The sequence below is a fragment of the Haliotis asinina genome, chromosome 10, assembly GCF_037392515.1.
Source record: "Haliotis asinina isolate JCU_RB_2024 chromosome 10, JCU_Hal_asi_v2, whole genome shotgun sequence".
Lineage (NCBI taxonomy): Eukaryota > Metazoa > Mollusca > Gastropoda > Lepetellida > Haliotidae > Haliotis > Haliotis asinina.
Window position 1 is genome coordinate 53,511,816 of NC_090289.1, and position 16,436 is coordinate 53,528,251.

The following is a 16,436-nucleotide window of genomic DNA, read 5'->3' on the forward strand; positions in this document are numbered from 1 at the left end:
ATTACTATTTGTCAGGTATACATATGCAAGGCTCAAAACTTTGTGATATCCCCTTGTAACTATCTCGGCATTAGATCTGTATACTGAAGACAAATACAGACACAGTCAACTGATGACGCCCGTTTTTCGGAACACATAAACGAAATTGATAAACGAACTCGTTTCAGTCAGGCCTAATAGCCCGTGCGGTCCAAAGTAGACAATACCTAAGGTTTAGAATGAGTAAGTTAATATTTAATGTCACATCGGCAATATTTCAGCCATGTCGTGACGAGCTATGGTTTAGAAGACAAGTATAAACCGACAGTGTTAATGTTGACAACCCTTGTCTCTAAGGGAGCAAATTTGTTGAAAATAGATTTTTCGATCTATTTTTATGTGTTTTGTCAATCGATTCAAACGTGTTAATTGTGTGAAACCAGCGTTTGACGTCCCCCTCTGTTATGCCCAATAAATATAGTAAAAGGCGTCGTGAAACCATTCTCAGCCACTCACTCACTCATTGACTTTGAGCTGCAAGCGTGTAATCAACATTTCTACTTAAATTACAGTGTGAAACGGCAAATGTTTCTCAAACACGGTACAACGTTTTCTACAACCGTTTGTGGTAAATCATTAATACAAACTATTGAACGCACCATTTAGTGCTACTTCATAATCCATCCCCCGTCTGTTCAAGGGATACTATTGGCTGCTCGCTTTGTGTTGACGAAGCGATCTGATTGGCTGGAAGGGACTGTACGTTGAACAATGCCGGGATGGCGGAAGTGCTGCGATCAAGTTAAGTGGTACCGATGCAACCTCTCGTTTGGTCGATGTCGGATCTCGCGTGAAGTCAGGCGAGAGACTCATTTCCTTACTACATTTCTGCGGTCTCTGTGAAGGATGCTATAAGTCTGTCACAACATCCACGAACCATGACAAACATCGTTTTTATATGTTTGTATCTCTCACTCCTGTGTCAAGTCGGACTTTCACAGAATGACAGTAAGTAAGCAAACTTGTAGAAATGTGTTTCAGCGTCTTATATCATTATCACTATTCATTGTAAAGTTTTTTTTATCATAAATGAGATAAGTGATATTATATATTTCGGCGTACAGAATGTGCGAAGCAGATTTCATGCTACCTAGCAGTCTTCAACAGGCAAATCTAAGCATGGTGTTAAAAACACGTAATAATAAAACGCTATAAAATAATACAGTGTTTGGCAGAACAATCAATAAAACGAGTCGATCATTTTATCGTATTACCATGTGGAATTAATGTCATAATCTGGATTAGCTCAATATGATAGCACTATTGTAAATGCCGTCCGTGATGACAGTAATAACGAGCTTGGTTGTGTAAAGAAACAACTCGCCCCTCACATCGAAGTGAGCCAGGGGTTTGCTGGAGAGAAGAAAGTAGATTTCCTTCACATAATGTCACATGAATGTCATGCAAGGTTTTCATGACCAGAATCTATTATGAGTTTTTTCAATACACTACATTTAAGTTTAAGGTGTAGACTATATTTACTTAAGTACTTATTACTTATTTACTTTGCTTGAGACACATGTGATGAAAGTGAGTGACTGAGGATGAAATATCAAATATTAGCTCATTTTGTTAAGAAGTTGGACAATCGGGGGACAATCGTTTACTAGTGTCTTTGTACGACGCTAGTGTTAGTGGTTAGTCTGTTTTGTCCTGCTATAAGATTTGTTCAGATAAGTGAACAATGTTGAGAACTGCATTTATATTTGCGCAATATTTGAAATGTTGGTCCGAACAGGCGATTATAAACTAGCATAGTGGCATGTACATGTAAAGCACGTGCTACACACCATGTCTCCAAACACATAAATCGCAGGTTCATGAACAGCTAAGGCGCCAAACACACAGAGTATAGAAGACTTAAAAGAAGAGACCACAATATATTACTTTTCTCGATATGCAAAACGGAGAAATATGCGAAGCCAAGTTATTCTCATGCATGACGAGAAATATATGAGGGCAATTTATTCTCATGCGAAACGGAGAAATATAAGAGTTCAAGTTATTCTCATGCATGACAGCGGTATGTCGTATCAAAACAACGGTTCTAAGTTGAACATTAGTCGACGTGTGAGTTAGTACGTCATCAGCAGTAAAGCAAAGGTTTGCCAAGACTTGGAAGACCAAGGATGACCAATGACCGCGAGTCCCATCTGTTCTGGCAAACCGCGCTCCCATTACCCATATCGAAAAGTGAGTACCACTCCCCAGCCGAACCATCAGAAGCAGGATAGAGGCTGCTCATCTGAGGGCACTTTGTAGGTCACACAGGAACGTCTGGCGTAGACTGTGGACAGCTCATCTGAGCGTTCGTTCTAGCCTGGCATGAACGTCTGGCGTGGCACTGGCTGCGCTCTGCTCATCTTAGGGTACGTTGTAGGCCATACGGGAACGTCTGGCGTGGCTAAAATTCGCTTTCTCCCAAATGTTACTATACTCAATGATGGTATGGGGTTCTGTTAAGTAGGACTGCAAGCTGGATCTCAATATCATGTCATACTGGGGACGCTCAGTGGCCAACGTTATCAACATTAAATACTGGATGCCGCTGCCCTACCACAAAACCAATGCAGGGGTAAAAAAATCACATCGCCCGACGACCAAGACAAGTCAGTTTTCATTTTGGGCAATCAAATAGTTGTACCTTACTTGTCCACGGACAATCAGATATTTTCCGCTTATGGTTTCAAAATGCAAATTCACCTGGATTTCATTTCATATGTGCTCAAACCTGGGGTGAGGTTTAGGCGAGTAGTCCTTCAAGCAACTCTAAAACGAGGGAAAAAGATAAAATTCACGTGTGTTGGTTCTGAAGTTGTTTTGAAAGAAATACACTACATGTATTTTTCCGCAGCTACATGTGTCCTGTATTCTCCAAGTCACCTATGTGCGTTTTCCTTTGTTGGCAGCAGTCCAGTCATTTACTGTCACTGATAACAAGGTTAACAATTTCACCAGTTACTGCTGGAAAACCAGATAAAGTGTAGCCTGGTCATGATTCCGCCTGGACATAACACCATGTTTTTGTCAGGACGGATTTCCTGCCTATAAAATGCCCTGGATATAATGCCAAACTGGATATAATGCCATATGCCAATGTTGTTTTTTCAGCAATTAGTAATTTTCGCATGGTTATAATGCCAATTACACTGGCTGCATGTGGTATACATACCTTAACTGGTTAACTGAGATGACTAGAAGTAATTGACCAAACTCATAATACTCTAAGTAGTACAGTCGTGTACTCCCAGACTGGGTAACACATGCGACAGTGCGCTTCCTGCCACCTACATGTAACCTGCACCCCCCGGGGATATCCAGTCATTCAAAGCTCATTACAGAAGACATCAGCTCAGTCACCTGGCTGATTGCTTAGGGTAACTGGCTGTCCTACCTGGTATAAATGCCACCCTGGATATAATGCCTTAATTTCTCCTGACAAACGGTGGAGTAATAACCAGGGTGCACTGTATATATTATCTGTTACAACTATGAACATGAGTAGTTTTCATAAACAGGCGTTTCAGCGGTTTGGAACATTGTGATTTGTCAAGCTTTTCTGAAGATTGGGTGCATGAGCTTAGTTTTACGCTGCACTCAGCAATGTTCCAGCTATATGGCGGCTGTCTGTAGACAATTCTGGGGGTAAAACACCAGTCCTATATTAGTCCACTATCGGATGGGATGAAAATGCGCAGGACGAACGCTCAGCATTGCATGATAGATATGCAGTACCGTTCTATAATGTCTATACTCCAGAGAACAACCGGTCTCGATTATCCGCTGAACTACATGTAGATGTTTGTGGCCTCACATCACACAACGTTCTTCCTATACGGTGGCAACACCTATCATCGCTTATGCTTGAGTGAGTGAGTTTAGTTTTACGCCGCTTTTTAGCAATATTCCAGCAATATCACGGCGGGGGACACCAGAAAAGGGGCTTCACACATTGTACCCATGTGGGAAATCGAACCCGGGTCTTCGGCGTGACGAGCGAACGCTTTAACCACTAGGCTACCCCACCGCCCTTGCTTATGCTTGACTTAATCCGACCGACGCCTATAGAATCATAGTTGGAGCACAATTCCACATTCCAGTATAATATGTCAGAGTTTGAAATTGTGTCACCTTGCAACCATGGATGAACGTGAAAAGGTGAATATGCAACAGAGGAAACGATGCAAAAACTAGCAAAGCCTGCTGTCGTCAATGCTTGTCTTGTGTGATAGTATACTAAGTAGGTCCCATTAAGGTTGGAAGCACTATTCAGCATCTTAGTATTCATGGTTAATTCACCAGTGTTTGAAATGCATTCGAGTGAAAGGGGATATCACTATTGTATGCATTAAGTCGAAGGCTGACAGACACTCATACCCTGAATACCCTTTCAGTAACGGTAAATCCACGTTGGTCACGTCAGGGTGGTGGAGTCTCATTAAGTAATGGGTCTCCATCTACGGGTTCTCCAATCAACCATGCTAAACCCTCGCAATGAAATGTATTTGCTGATGGAGAAAGTCGACTGATGACTCTTGTTTAATGACCCTTGTCACCCTCTGATTTACTATGCTGTTTAATGTTTAATGAAACTCACAGAATACTTCATGAACAGAATCTCGCTTAGTATACTGAGACGCTTTGGAAACGCATAGCCGAGTTTGATATGAGAAAAATTAGAACAATAAATGGAACGAAATCAATTGTAATCAATTATAAAGAGCACATGGTAAATGCTTGAAATCTGTTTAAGAAACAAACGCCGGAGCATGCACAGCGTCTTTCTCGTTCTGCGCGTGACAGGCACCGTCTCACTCTATTGAGGTGCATTCATCTTCATGGCTGAGAGCTGTGTTCACTGGTGTTGCTGTTACCGGCCTGAGGCGATCTCGGGAGTGCGCATGTCAAATTTGTCGGTTTAGTTCAGTCGTCGTTACCGGAAGTTGATTTGTCAACCAGCATAAAGGCTTATGGTTGATCGGTGGTCATGAAAATGCCTTGCAATGGCTGTCGCTGTCTGTGAAGTTCCTGCTTCGTGCAGTCCCAGAGCTTATTCTCGTTCTTGAAAACGCGTCTGATCGATTCTGTCCCCTTAATGCCCTTAATAACCCCGTGCATGTGCATTTTAATTTTCACGATCACACTGACGGGGGAACGGGAACAGGAGAAGGTGTGTCTTAGCGATTTTGTCTTACAAAAAGTGCTATGGTTTTGAACTCGGACAATAAGCCAAAAACACGTCTTTAATAAGCATATCAAACTTTAGATACTTCATTCACGTTTGTTATCTCTTCTTTCAAAAAAAAAACATGTGCTAAAGTACCTCTGTGCGTTTTCAAAAGTGTTTCAGTATATAATTGTTGCAAATCACTTCATTTGTTTGCATTACAAGAGGGTATGCGCATTAAATGAAACACCGAGAACAAGTAGGGTTGGTCTAAGTTAACGCTCATCACGTACCACACACATGTGTTTCACTGTTCCAACTGTACAGCGCTTAAATCAATGATCGTTTTTTAAACAATTTTTATCCAAAGTTAAATAAAATTCTGGGACTTAAATTTTCAATTTACAAAATAAAATCAGTAGGATTCCTTTGATGTTTTTGTTCTCTCATCTCCTCAATTATATTGTTGCTATCGTTAATCTCCTCAGCATATCTCATGTACCTGTACATAAACTGTTACACCTTGTCCTCCCATATGCGTGGAAACGGTATAAGAATCCATACCGAAACGTCGCCATTGTGAAAATAAAGAAGTTGATCATCCATAAATTTTGCTCCTTCACCTTTAGCTCAGCAACTACTAAAATGCCTCTGAAACAGTTTAGGGGGATTCGCAGTTCTAATTTCACTTTATTTGGTTTACTTTCCTGTTTGAAATGAAATTCATCCTTACGTTTTCACTGTCAACAGACTATACTCATGCTTTATCATGCTTTTAATGTTGATACTGATATTTGACAGTATAAACTGTTTTATCACTGGTGAAGTACAAAAACGTTAAGAGGTAAGCTGAATCGACTCCCCTTGACGGTTGCCTGTGGGGAAGCACATGCATTCGTTGTCTAAGCACTATTTGATAGTGATTTCAGAAACACGAACACCTGATATGATGGGAATCGTACAGTGCACTCTGCTTTAAGTAAACCTTTCTAAGGATGATGGAAAAGTTCCTGCAGCTTATATATTGCGGAACAGTATGGTTAGAACTTTTAAACAGGGCTTGTATCGAGAGAAGTATAGGGAGTAGTGTCACGATGTTGAATTAGCACGACATTTAATCCTGTAAGTTACACCATATTCTCTAAACAAGCAAACAATGCATAGCCAGAGGAAAGGTCATTGTGGAAATGTTGTATTGCTTCATGTGCAAACAAACAAAGCATGTTGGCCCGGCCTTTTCACGACGGAGAGTTTACAAATAAAGAAAGGACTTCGGGCGATTGATAGATTTTAACATGAAATATAGTGATTGTGGTGACTGTAAGCTTGAGGCAGAGGTATTTCGTAATCGTGGCTATTAACTGTATATCCTGGGATTGAACCATCTCAATTATGTTAAAGTATTGTCAACTCGAACACCTCGTGAATTTAACACCCATGGAGACCGAGTGAGTGAGTGAGTGAGTTTAGTTTTACGTCGCACTTAGCAATATTCCAGCTATATGACGACGGTCTGTAAATAATCGAGTCTGGACCAGACAATCCAGTGATCAACAACATGAGCATCGATCTGCGCAATTGGGAACCGATGACATGTGTCAACCAAGTCAGCTAGTCTGACCACCCGATCCCGTTAGTCGCCTCTTACGACAAGCATAGTCACCTTTTATGGCAAACATGGGTTGCTGAAGGCCTATTCTACCCCGGGACCTTCACGGGTCCATGGAGACCGATCACAGAGAAAGAGCTTTGAACTCATTCTGGTGTTTTGTCCACATGAGAACAGATTTTTATTGCTATGGCGGTAATATTTTGTATATCAAATTTGTTCAGTTCTAAATTAAATAAATGAACAGGCTAAGATGATGTAACGCCCAGTTTCCCAACTGTATAGGTAAACGTTTAGCACGCACTGATGAAGATTGGTTCCCAGGCAACAGGGGAGATAACTCTGCTATTGGAGACAATCCGATAATGATTCTCCAAACTTGTATATTCCGTTTTTTTTGAAACTATGAATGAACTGTGATGCTAAATCCGAACGTTAAGAATAGCTTATTAAATATTGTTTCGGGAAATTAAGTGAAATCTTGTTTACTGCAGAAATCGGCATTGTTATTATTGCTACCGCCTTAACAATAAAGTCTTGACCATCCAAACCAGACCGCACCAGTAAAGATTTATTATAATCCGCTGGGGTGCTATGACTTGCATCGAGTCACAGAGATCAGCCTTCATTTTCCCCATGCTTGATTATTCCTACGACCAGACTGAGGTACTTGATCAAGTTTATGCTGAATCTTTGCTTTGTAAGAAGACACAGACCTTTGGCAGTCGGCTATGTACATAAAGTTTTCTGTCTTGGGATAGGTAGTTTTAGGCGGACTTCCGCTTTCCGCTTGGCTGACTGAGAGGAATTTTCGATTTTGGGATCCGTAAAATGTGGTAGGCTTTCGGTCTATGACCTTGTAGAGTGAGATACTTTTTCGGTAAGGACTTCGATCTGAGACTTGATGGGAGGCGGTTGCTGTCTAGGGGTAGGTAGCGTGCGGAAGGTTTTCGGTCGAAGGCCTGGTAGAATGAGGTAGGTTTTCTGTCGAAGGCCTGGTAGAATGAGGAAGGTTTTCTGTCGAAGACCTGGTAGAATGAGGTAGGTTTTCGGTCGAAGGCTTGGTAGAATGAGGTAGGTTTTCGGTCGAAGGCCTGGTAGAATGAGGAAGGTTTTCGGTCGAAGGCCTGGTAGAATGAGGAAGGTTTTCGGTCGAAGGCCTGGTAGAATGAGGAAGGTTTTCGGTCGAAGGCTTGGTAGAATGAGGTAGGTTTTCGGTCGGAGGCCTGGTAGAATGAGGAAGGTTTTCGGTCGAAGGCTTGGTAGAATGAGGAAGGTTTTCATTCGGAGGCCTGGTAGAATGAGGTAGGTTTTCGGTCGAAGGCTTGGTAGAATGAGGTAGGTTTTCTGTCGAAGGCCTGGTAGAATGAGGTAGGTTTTCGGTCGAAGGCCTGGTAGAATGAGGTAGGTTTTCGGTCGAAGGCCTGGTAGACTGAGGTAGGTTTTTGGTCGAAGGCCTGGTAGAATGAGGTAGGTTTTCTGTCGAAGACCTGGTAGAATGAGGTAGGTTTTCGGTCGAAGGCCTGGTAGAATGAGGAAGCTGTTCTGTCGAAGACCTGGTAGAATGAGGTAGGTTTTCGGTCGAAGGCCTGGTAGAATGAGGTAGGTTTTCGGTCGAAGGCCTGGTAGAATGAGGAAGGTTTTCGGTCGAAGGCCTGGTAGAATGAGGAAGGTTTTCATTCGGAGGCCTGGTAGAATGAGGTAGGGTTTCGGTCGAAGGCCTGGTAGAATGAGGAAGGTTTTCGGTCGAAGGCCTGGTAGAATGAGGAAGGTTTTCGGCCTTGGATATGTATACTCACGGATTAAAGTAACTGTGCATTATTTGATGGGTCATGTCGTGTGGAAGGCCAAGTCACGAAGCCAATATCGTGTGTATCCATCATTGGCGTTGATGCAGACGTGACATCGACAACGCATAAATGAACTATCACCAGCTTGAAGAAAGCTTCCAGAATGTTGCTCCATATCTGATCCAACGCTTGTCCCAATTTCGCTAACGTCGATTGCCAATTCTGGGCTTGACTTGGCGCAAATGTCGCTCTATTTCATCCCAAGCGTGCTCGATAGGTACGGGGAAACCGTTGGTCAGGAGAGTACCTGAATATACTTCTGCTTGAGGAAATATGTCACCGAACGGGATGTACATTACTTTACTGAAGCGTGAAGTTACATTTCAGTTCTTGAATGAACGGCTGAACATGAAGCCCAGCGTTCTCATCTCTGCATCGAAGACCCGTCAGACAGAGACTGACATTGACAAATCGTGTCCGACAATACCAAAACGCTTCTGCTACCGATCTGTCGACGCTGAGCAAGGTACACGTCAGCATACAAATTCGCCTCGCCGTCTGTACATTCTTGTCCTATCACCTGAGCTGTCCAAATGAAGTCTCGAGTCGTCAGCGAACAATGACCATCCCTGTCGTGGTCCCCGTACCGTAGGTGCTGTCTGTGTCAGGTACCGGAACGTTGGAGCACAATTATTGCAATGTATTGCAGCCATCGAGGCCGGATGCAGTGTTCATGTAGTCGGTTCTGTACCATCTGCAGTTCTGGAACTGATTGCGCCTTGAAGGTCCGGGGTAGAATAGGTCTTCATCAACTCAAAGGCGAGCATGCTTGTTGTAAGAGGCAACTAATGGGATCTGGTGGTGACTTGGACGATACACGTCCTCGGTTCATAGTTGCGCAGATCGATGCTCATCCTGTTGATCTCTGAACTGCGGCGTTACACTAAACTCATTCACTCCGGGGACTGATTGATCAGTTACTTCCAACTGAATGGAAGTAAGCTAGAAATAGTCCGTGCAGTCCAACTGGCAGTCTGAAATCGACTCCTAGGATGGATCAGCCGAATGTGGTTCTCCTGCTGACGTGACGTCACTTGTGTTTCCATTATGTTGAAAACGACTCCCCAGAGAAGAGATCGTGCTTCGACGGACCCCTTCATTTTTTGCCATTCCAGTCTCCAATATACCCATGGCGCGGAGATACTGATTTTCTGTTGGCCGTATAAGACGTACGCACACCTTGAGTTTAAACTGACGTGTATTCCACAACATTACGAGGCTACTGAGCAATCAACCGTTCATCAGGTGTATGTAACATGCAGTAAGTTTTCGGTCTGAGGATAAGTGGCATGCAGTAGGTTTTCGGTCTGAGGATAAGTGGCATACAGTAGGTTTTCGGTCTGAGGATAAGTGGCTTACAGTAGGTTTTCGGTCTGAGGATGAGTAGCATACAGTAGGTTTTCGGTCTGAGGATAAATGACATACAGTAAGTTTTTGGTCTGAGGATAAGTGGCATGCAGTAGGTTTTCGGTGTGAGGATAAGTGGCATACAGTAGGTTTTCGGTCTGAGGATAAGTGGCTTACAGTAGGTTTTCGGTCTGAGGATAAGTGGCATACAGTAGGTTTTCGGTCTGAGGATAAGTAGCATACAGTAGGTTTTCGGTCTGAGGATAAGTGGCTTACAGTAGGTTTTCGGTCTGAGGATAAGTAGCATACAGTAGGTTTTCGGTCTGAGGATAAGTGGCATGCAGTAAGTTTTCGGTCTGAGGATAAGTGGCATGCAGTAGGTTTTCGGTCTGAGGATAAGTGGCTTACAGTAGGTTTTCGGTCTGAGGATAAGTGGCTTACAGTAGGTTTTCGGTCTGAGGATAAGTAGCATACAGTAGGTTTTCGGTCTGAGGATAAATGACATACAGTAAGTTTTCGGTCTGAGGATAAGTGGCTTACAGTAGGTTTTCGGTCTGAGGATAAGTAGCATACAGTAGGTTTTCGGTCTGAGGATAAGTGGCTTACAGTGGGTTTTCGGTCTGAGGATAAATGACATACAGTAAGTTTTCGGCCTGAGGATAAGTGGCATGCAGTAGGTTTTCGATCTGAGGATAAGTGGCATACAGTTGGTTTTCAGTCTGAGGATAAGTGGCATACAGTTGGTTTTCGGTCTGAGGATAAATGGCATACTATAGGTTTTCGGTCTGAGGATAAGTGACGTACTGTAGGTTTTCCGTCTGAGGATAAGTGACAGATTAGATGAGTGTGGAGCTATGAAACTTTGGCTGGACTTTCTGCTTCGATAGATTTGTCGCACGTGTTCAGTTGGTAGTAGATTACTTTTTCACTTATCGCTGTTCTGAGAGCACGTCCAGTTTAAAAGCATGGAATGAAACCAAGTGTGTTGTCTTCAAACGTGATGTTCCAGAATCGAATCATCCAAGCTTGAAAATAACGGTGAGGCGTTTTACATTTCGTATCAGAAATTGCTTTCAGTGCGTCAATAAGTGCGATGAAAATAAAATAGTTAAGACATTCAAAATCTACTCTATAATTTTCGAAATAGAGTGCCCTTTTCTATTTCTTTAGTATGATGTATTTATTAGCTCATGAAACTGAGTGTAAGAATGTGTTTGAAAGGATGTCGTGACCACGGTACCATCACATTAATGAACATTCGTTATGACAGGTCTTCATCGCACAGCATACCGGAAACTCAAAGTTACCTCCAGACCGAGCATCACGGATTTGTTACCGTGGAAACATCTTATTAACGTAAACACCAAGGTAAACGTTACTTGGTTTGATAGGAAAATCGTTATGACGATCTAAGAGGTAAACAAAAATATAATAGGTGAAACAGGAGCGAGAGTGAGGTAAGACCCTCATCACATTCTCTGCATTACAGTCGTACACTAACCCCGTGTGTATTGATCAGTGGCAAGCCATTAAGATATGAAAAACAGAACACGAGCATGTATGGCTGATTTGAAGCTTCAGGTATGTGGAGACACAATAGAGGCAAAGGCATTGTGCTTTCTCTATGAGTCCAGTTGAAGTACTTTAGGCCTTTACAGTACATTAAACTGTATAGGAACATTAGCCTTTAGGTAAATCAGAGCAATGGCATCAATATCCTTGAAGGGACTCCAAATGACGTAATAAGAAGTTGATAGGAAAGGGTACAATACTATATGGGTTATATGGACCAAACGTAGTGAGTAGACGTTCAAATAGATCAACGACCCTTTCCGTGCTGACGACATTAACACAATGTTCACGGTGTTCAAATTCCATTATTTTGGATCAGCTAGGTGTTTTCAACACGACTGAAGTATTCTCGATCCCAACTGACTATTCACCACATGCCCTATTGTTTTGCATGAATTTTTGCACATCCACTTGCTCTTCCGCTAACGTGTTTGTGACGTAAAACGATCGTTGTTCTCGAAACGGTCCAAGTGTTCTCGACTTCATCCATCACGATATGACCTTAGTGTTCTTGACATGGCCTTTGCATTCTCGCCTTCAGCCAGGTGTTCTTGCAATTGACATGGCTTCATGTTCTCGGCTATAGTCAGGTGTTCTCGGCAAACGAACCTTCATCGTGGAAACTAAGAAAATCTGAACTCCTCACCCGGGCAAGTGTCAAACGAAGTATTTAAAGCTTGCGGACTGATAGTAGCTAACTTGAGAGTGAGTGAGTGAGTGAGTGAGTTTAGTTTTACGCCGCACTCAGCAATATTACAGCTATATGGCGGCGGTCTGTAAATAATCGAGTCTGGACCAGACAATCCAGTGATCAACAACATGAGCATCGATCTGCGCATTTGGGAACCGATGACATGTGTCAACCAAGTCAGCGAGCCTGACCACCCGATCCCGCTGGCCGTCCCTTATGGCAAGCATGCGTTGCTGAAGGCCTATTCTACCCCGGGACCTTCAGGGGTCACTTGAGAGTGATGTAAAGGCAAATAATGTTCTGATATGGATGAAAGCCAAAACGATAAGTTGTTGATAATATTCATCTTAGTATTAAGAAAATATCAACATTCTACTAACAATTACCTGGCGGATAGGAACACATCGATGAGAACAGATTATGATGATGATGATGATGATGATGATGATGATGATGATGCATCGTACTTCAAATGCTTGGCTGAAACGCTATAAAAGATATTTCAAAGGGTTAGGGGCTTCCAAGGGAAGTTAACGCAATAACGCCACAAGAACAGCTTATTTTGAAAATTGCTACCTTATTGATTCCATCGGCATAATGGTTCTATGATATTCTATTCATCTCTGTTTTTTTCACTGCGCTGGTTTCTCATAACTGGTACAATACAACTCATGCATAAGACGAAAGTGAGCAATTTGATCCCATTTCATATCGCTCTATTAGAAATCTAAATTCTTTGGAAAATCTTTTCACGCTAAACTGACACAGTCCATAAATGCTGAGAGACTGTTATCGTCTACACAATGAAAGGATTCGCTACAGAATATCTCACCACTGACAACATCTTTTTGAGGCATGGTTACTCATAAGTTATCACTACCGAAATGAAATCTATTGTGCTTTCATTGATTTTGCCAAGCGTGTACATCATTTATTTTGCAAATTATTTAAAATCGGTATACTTAGAAACGCTCTGATACCAAAATGTAAATAAAAGCTAGCAGGAACAAGCCGAATCTAGTGTTTTATCTGATAGTGGAACATGTAGTACTTCCGGGGTACGTAAAGATAACCTTTTTTGTTACTATAGTCTTTTTCAATGAAATGAAACAACCCTGAACAACACTAAAAAGACAGTGACGATATGGACTTTTCAGTAAGTAATGTAAAGTGTTAACCTGAAATATATATTGGATGTAAATTATCAGATGTATTAATTATTCGCATTATAATGGCAGCCGCGAATGAGCTGAGTAAAGAAGGGTCTCTGGGTGTATCTCAGACGACAGTCCTCTGATAGTTTCACACGTCTATATAGGGTGTTGGTGGGTAGCCCTCTGCTTCCTGGGTGGCCCCTGGGCCTATTTTGTGGCCCTGAAATGTCCCCTTCCTTTGACCAAGAAACCCACCGCCATTGACATTTTTGTTATCTCCGTCAAAACCAAAACCATCTATTCGCATAAAAAAAGTATGGCAACGCCCGATTCTTACATGTATTATATTCATGATATCCTAATGCTTATGTGCATGAATAGTTTTGCCTCATCGGGTGCACCAAACATCGAATGTGGATATGCACATGCTACAATCGAAGAGAAAAATAACATGCAACCTGTCATTAGACAAATATTAAGTGTTCAGTATTCTGTTCTACTAACATGGAAAAGCAATCGATTTCTTTCTCGATAAGCAGTTATAGGGCCTTCCTCTTCAACTGACAACTCCTAACAGATGTTAATGTATTCGGGATGTTGACATGTCACTGGGGGATACTGCAGGAGATGTTCCTGTCATCCTGCGACTATCAACCGAAAGTATCCAGGTCTACCACAAGTCAGATCTCTGACCGAAGACACATGTCGGTCAAACTGACCTTGTCACGGTCAGACATGATCGGATTGTTTCACCCCATTTCGATGACCAGCCTCTGGTGACAAAGCTAGACTTTATGGACAATGCTAGGCAACACCCTGCGCCTCCCCTTGGTGATTGTTTACGTCAAGGATCTGTGGCAACTTTACCTTGGCTCACTAGGAGTGCAGAACTCAATCCCTGGAGCATGCGTGGGGCTTTATGGATTGCAGAGTACGCCAGAGAGCTCCTTCAGTGCAATATCTTGATGTATTGGTGCAAGCCGTCTATCAGAAATCCCACACATGACTTCCACCATATGCAACGTTTTTTACAGTCAGTCAGGTGGAGGGTCAGGGATGGTATTGTAGTTGGCGGAGGTAACACCAAATATTTTAAACGTCTGATGCAGTCAGTCAGGTGGAGGGTCAGGGATGGTAGTGCAGTTGGCGGAGGTAACACCAAATACTGAACATTGTGCTCCGTTATTGATACTAATGTAATTTCTTAATGATTGTATGCCAACTTCTTGAGAACTACACCCGCCTCTGAATATCATACATCTACGCCATCTTTGCCTCTCTGAATCAACTGGCAATGTTTCATTCATACATTACCAGTCTATATAGATAGTAAGATAAATTGAGTGTTGTGTAAGCTCGACTGCTATGGTTTTGGTAACATGGATGCTATGAAAATCTATGGGGTGTTGCGATACTTTTGTCCATGTGTATATATGGGAGATGTCGTCCCTATGTGATAGCTACCGTGATATGCCTTTGAGCACCAAGACAATCGTTTCTAAGTGGAATGTTTTTGAAATTGATATTTAATACCTTTTGAGATAACGTTTTTGATAAATCAATTTGTGTAAACTTATACTTATTTGTTCTTGAATCGGGCAGGGAAATTAGTCTGATGTCTTACAATGGAAGTACAATGTTGTTTGATGTACCATGAAGGTACAATGATGTTGAGAATCAATGAGAAAGCAGCATTGTGGCCTATAGCCAGAGGCCCTTGTCTTCTCAATGCCATGTCCTTAGAAGGAGCAGCCCTGATCGTTGTTGATATACGGCTTTGTGTAACACTCACTTAGCCGAGGTCTCTTCATTATAATACTTCCCTGCAACAGAGATTTTCCGTTGTGGCAACAAAGCCCAATCTGTCCCTTCCTGTTTTCGTACATGCTCAATACCCATCTCATTTGCCCGCCTTGGTGTTGTATTCCGAATCAATGCCTATATTGTCATACGTTTACACACACACAGTCACCCTGCCTATATATCGGGTTAAGCAAAATGCGCTTTTCTTTCTAAACACAACCTTTAGGAATACTTCCTTTAACATACTGCGGAGTTTTGAAGGCCATTTATGTTACCCGTCCTTTCTAAGTGAAGAGGGGCACTGCCGCAAAGGCCATTAAGTAAAATCAATATTGAAACAAATGCTTTTTGACTTGAGACGTGTCTGATAACATGTGTATGACTGGACAGTTTTAGGATAGTTACGTATGCAGGATATGATCATAATAAGTACCTGCTAAAAGATATTATCATGTTTCTTTCCACGAAAAGTAAGGATGCATTTTGACCCAGCTAGCCAACTGTGTTTGTGTTGTTCTTCTGTTATTCCGATGTCTCTCCTGGACTTTCAAACATCAGGAACAGAAAACATAGGAACCAAATTGTAATCTGAAAGGCAATTGATCTGGCTATCGTGTGTATATGTCAACACCAAGTGGCGCGCTACGGAATAAAATATATTCATCAATGTTCCAATAAATCCTGAATAGTATACTGAAAGACAAGATACAAGATACAACATAATTGCGCCTAAGTTGAACTTTAACCAAATTGGCGGCAATCTATGATTTCCTGCCACCTGGGGGCACTGCTTTGGTGGATCTATATCCAGAAATGTTTATTAAATAAGTGTGCCAAGTTTAGTGCTTTAACCCACAATGTACAAGTTTTGCCTCTGTTATCTTGGGTCAGCATTTTTGGGTCACCAAACTCAATATTGCCATCTTGAATTGACAAGGTTTATGTAAACAGTTAAAGGGGGTATATAATTCTTTCGCCGAATTACAAAAATAATTCTTGACTGTTCATTAACTTGCGACTGTACTAGCGCTAAGAGAGTTTCGAAAATCTGTGCCCAGGATCTTAGTGAAGGTAACTTGGTCATCGAAGGCAGTTTTGCTGCCATATTTTTCAGCTCCGTTTGGAACACAGGTACCTTTGTCACAACTGTGTCGCAATCAGATACACCTAAAACCCAGGACGTCGATTTCAGCTGATATTTAAT

At 42.1% G+C, this 16,436-nt stretch overlaps 2 protein-coding genes across 2 annotated transcripts in view; both read left to right on the forward strand.

The window, feature by feature from the left end:
* LOC137297853 (MKI67 FHA domain-interacting nucleolar phosphoprotein-like) overlaps window positions 1-16,436 on the forward strand; it is a 273,252-nt gene that overhangs the window by 22,964 nt on the left and 233,852 nt on the right. The window lies entirely within an intron of this gene.
* LOC137298768 (uncharacterized) overlaps window positions 918-16,436 on the forward strand; it is a 51,687-nt gene continuing 36,168 nt past the window's right edge. The window contains exon 1 of the mRNA XM_067831044.1: window positions 918-987. Within this exon, the coding sequence (XP_067687145.1) occupies window positions 918-987 (70 nt within the window). The remainder of the gene's footprint in view (window positions 988-16,436) is intronic.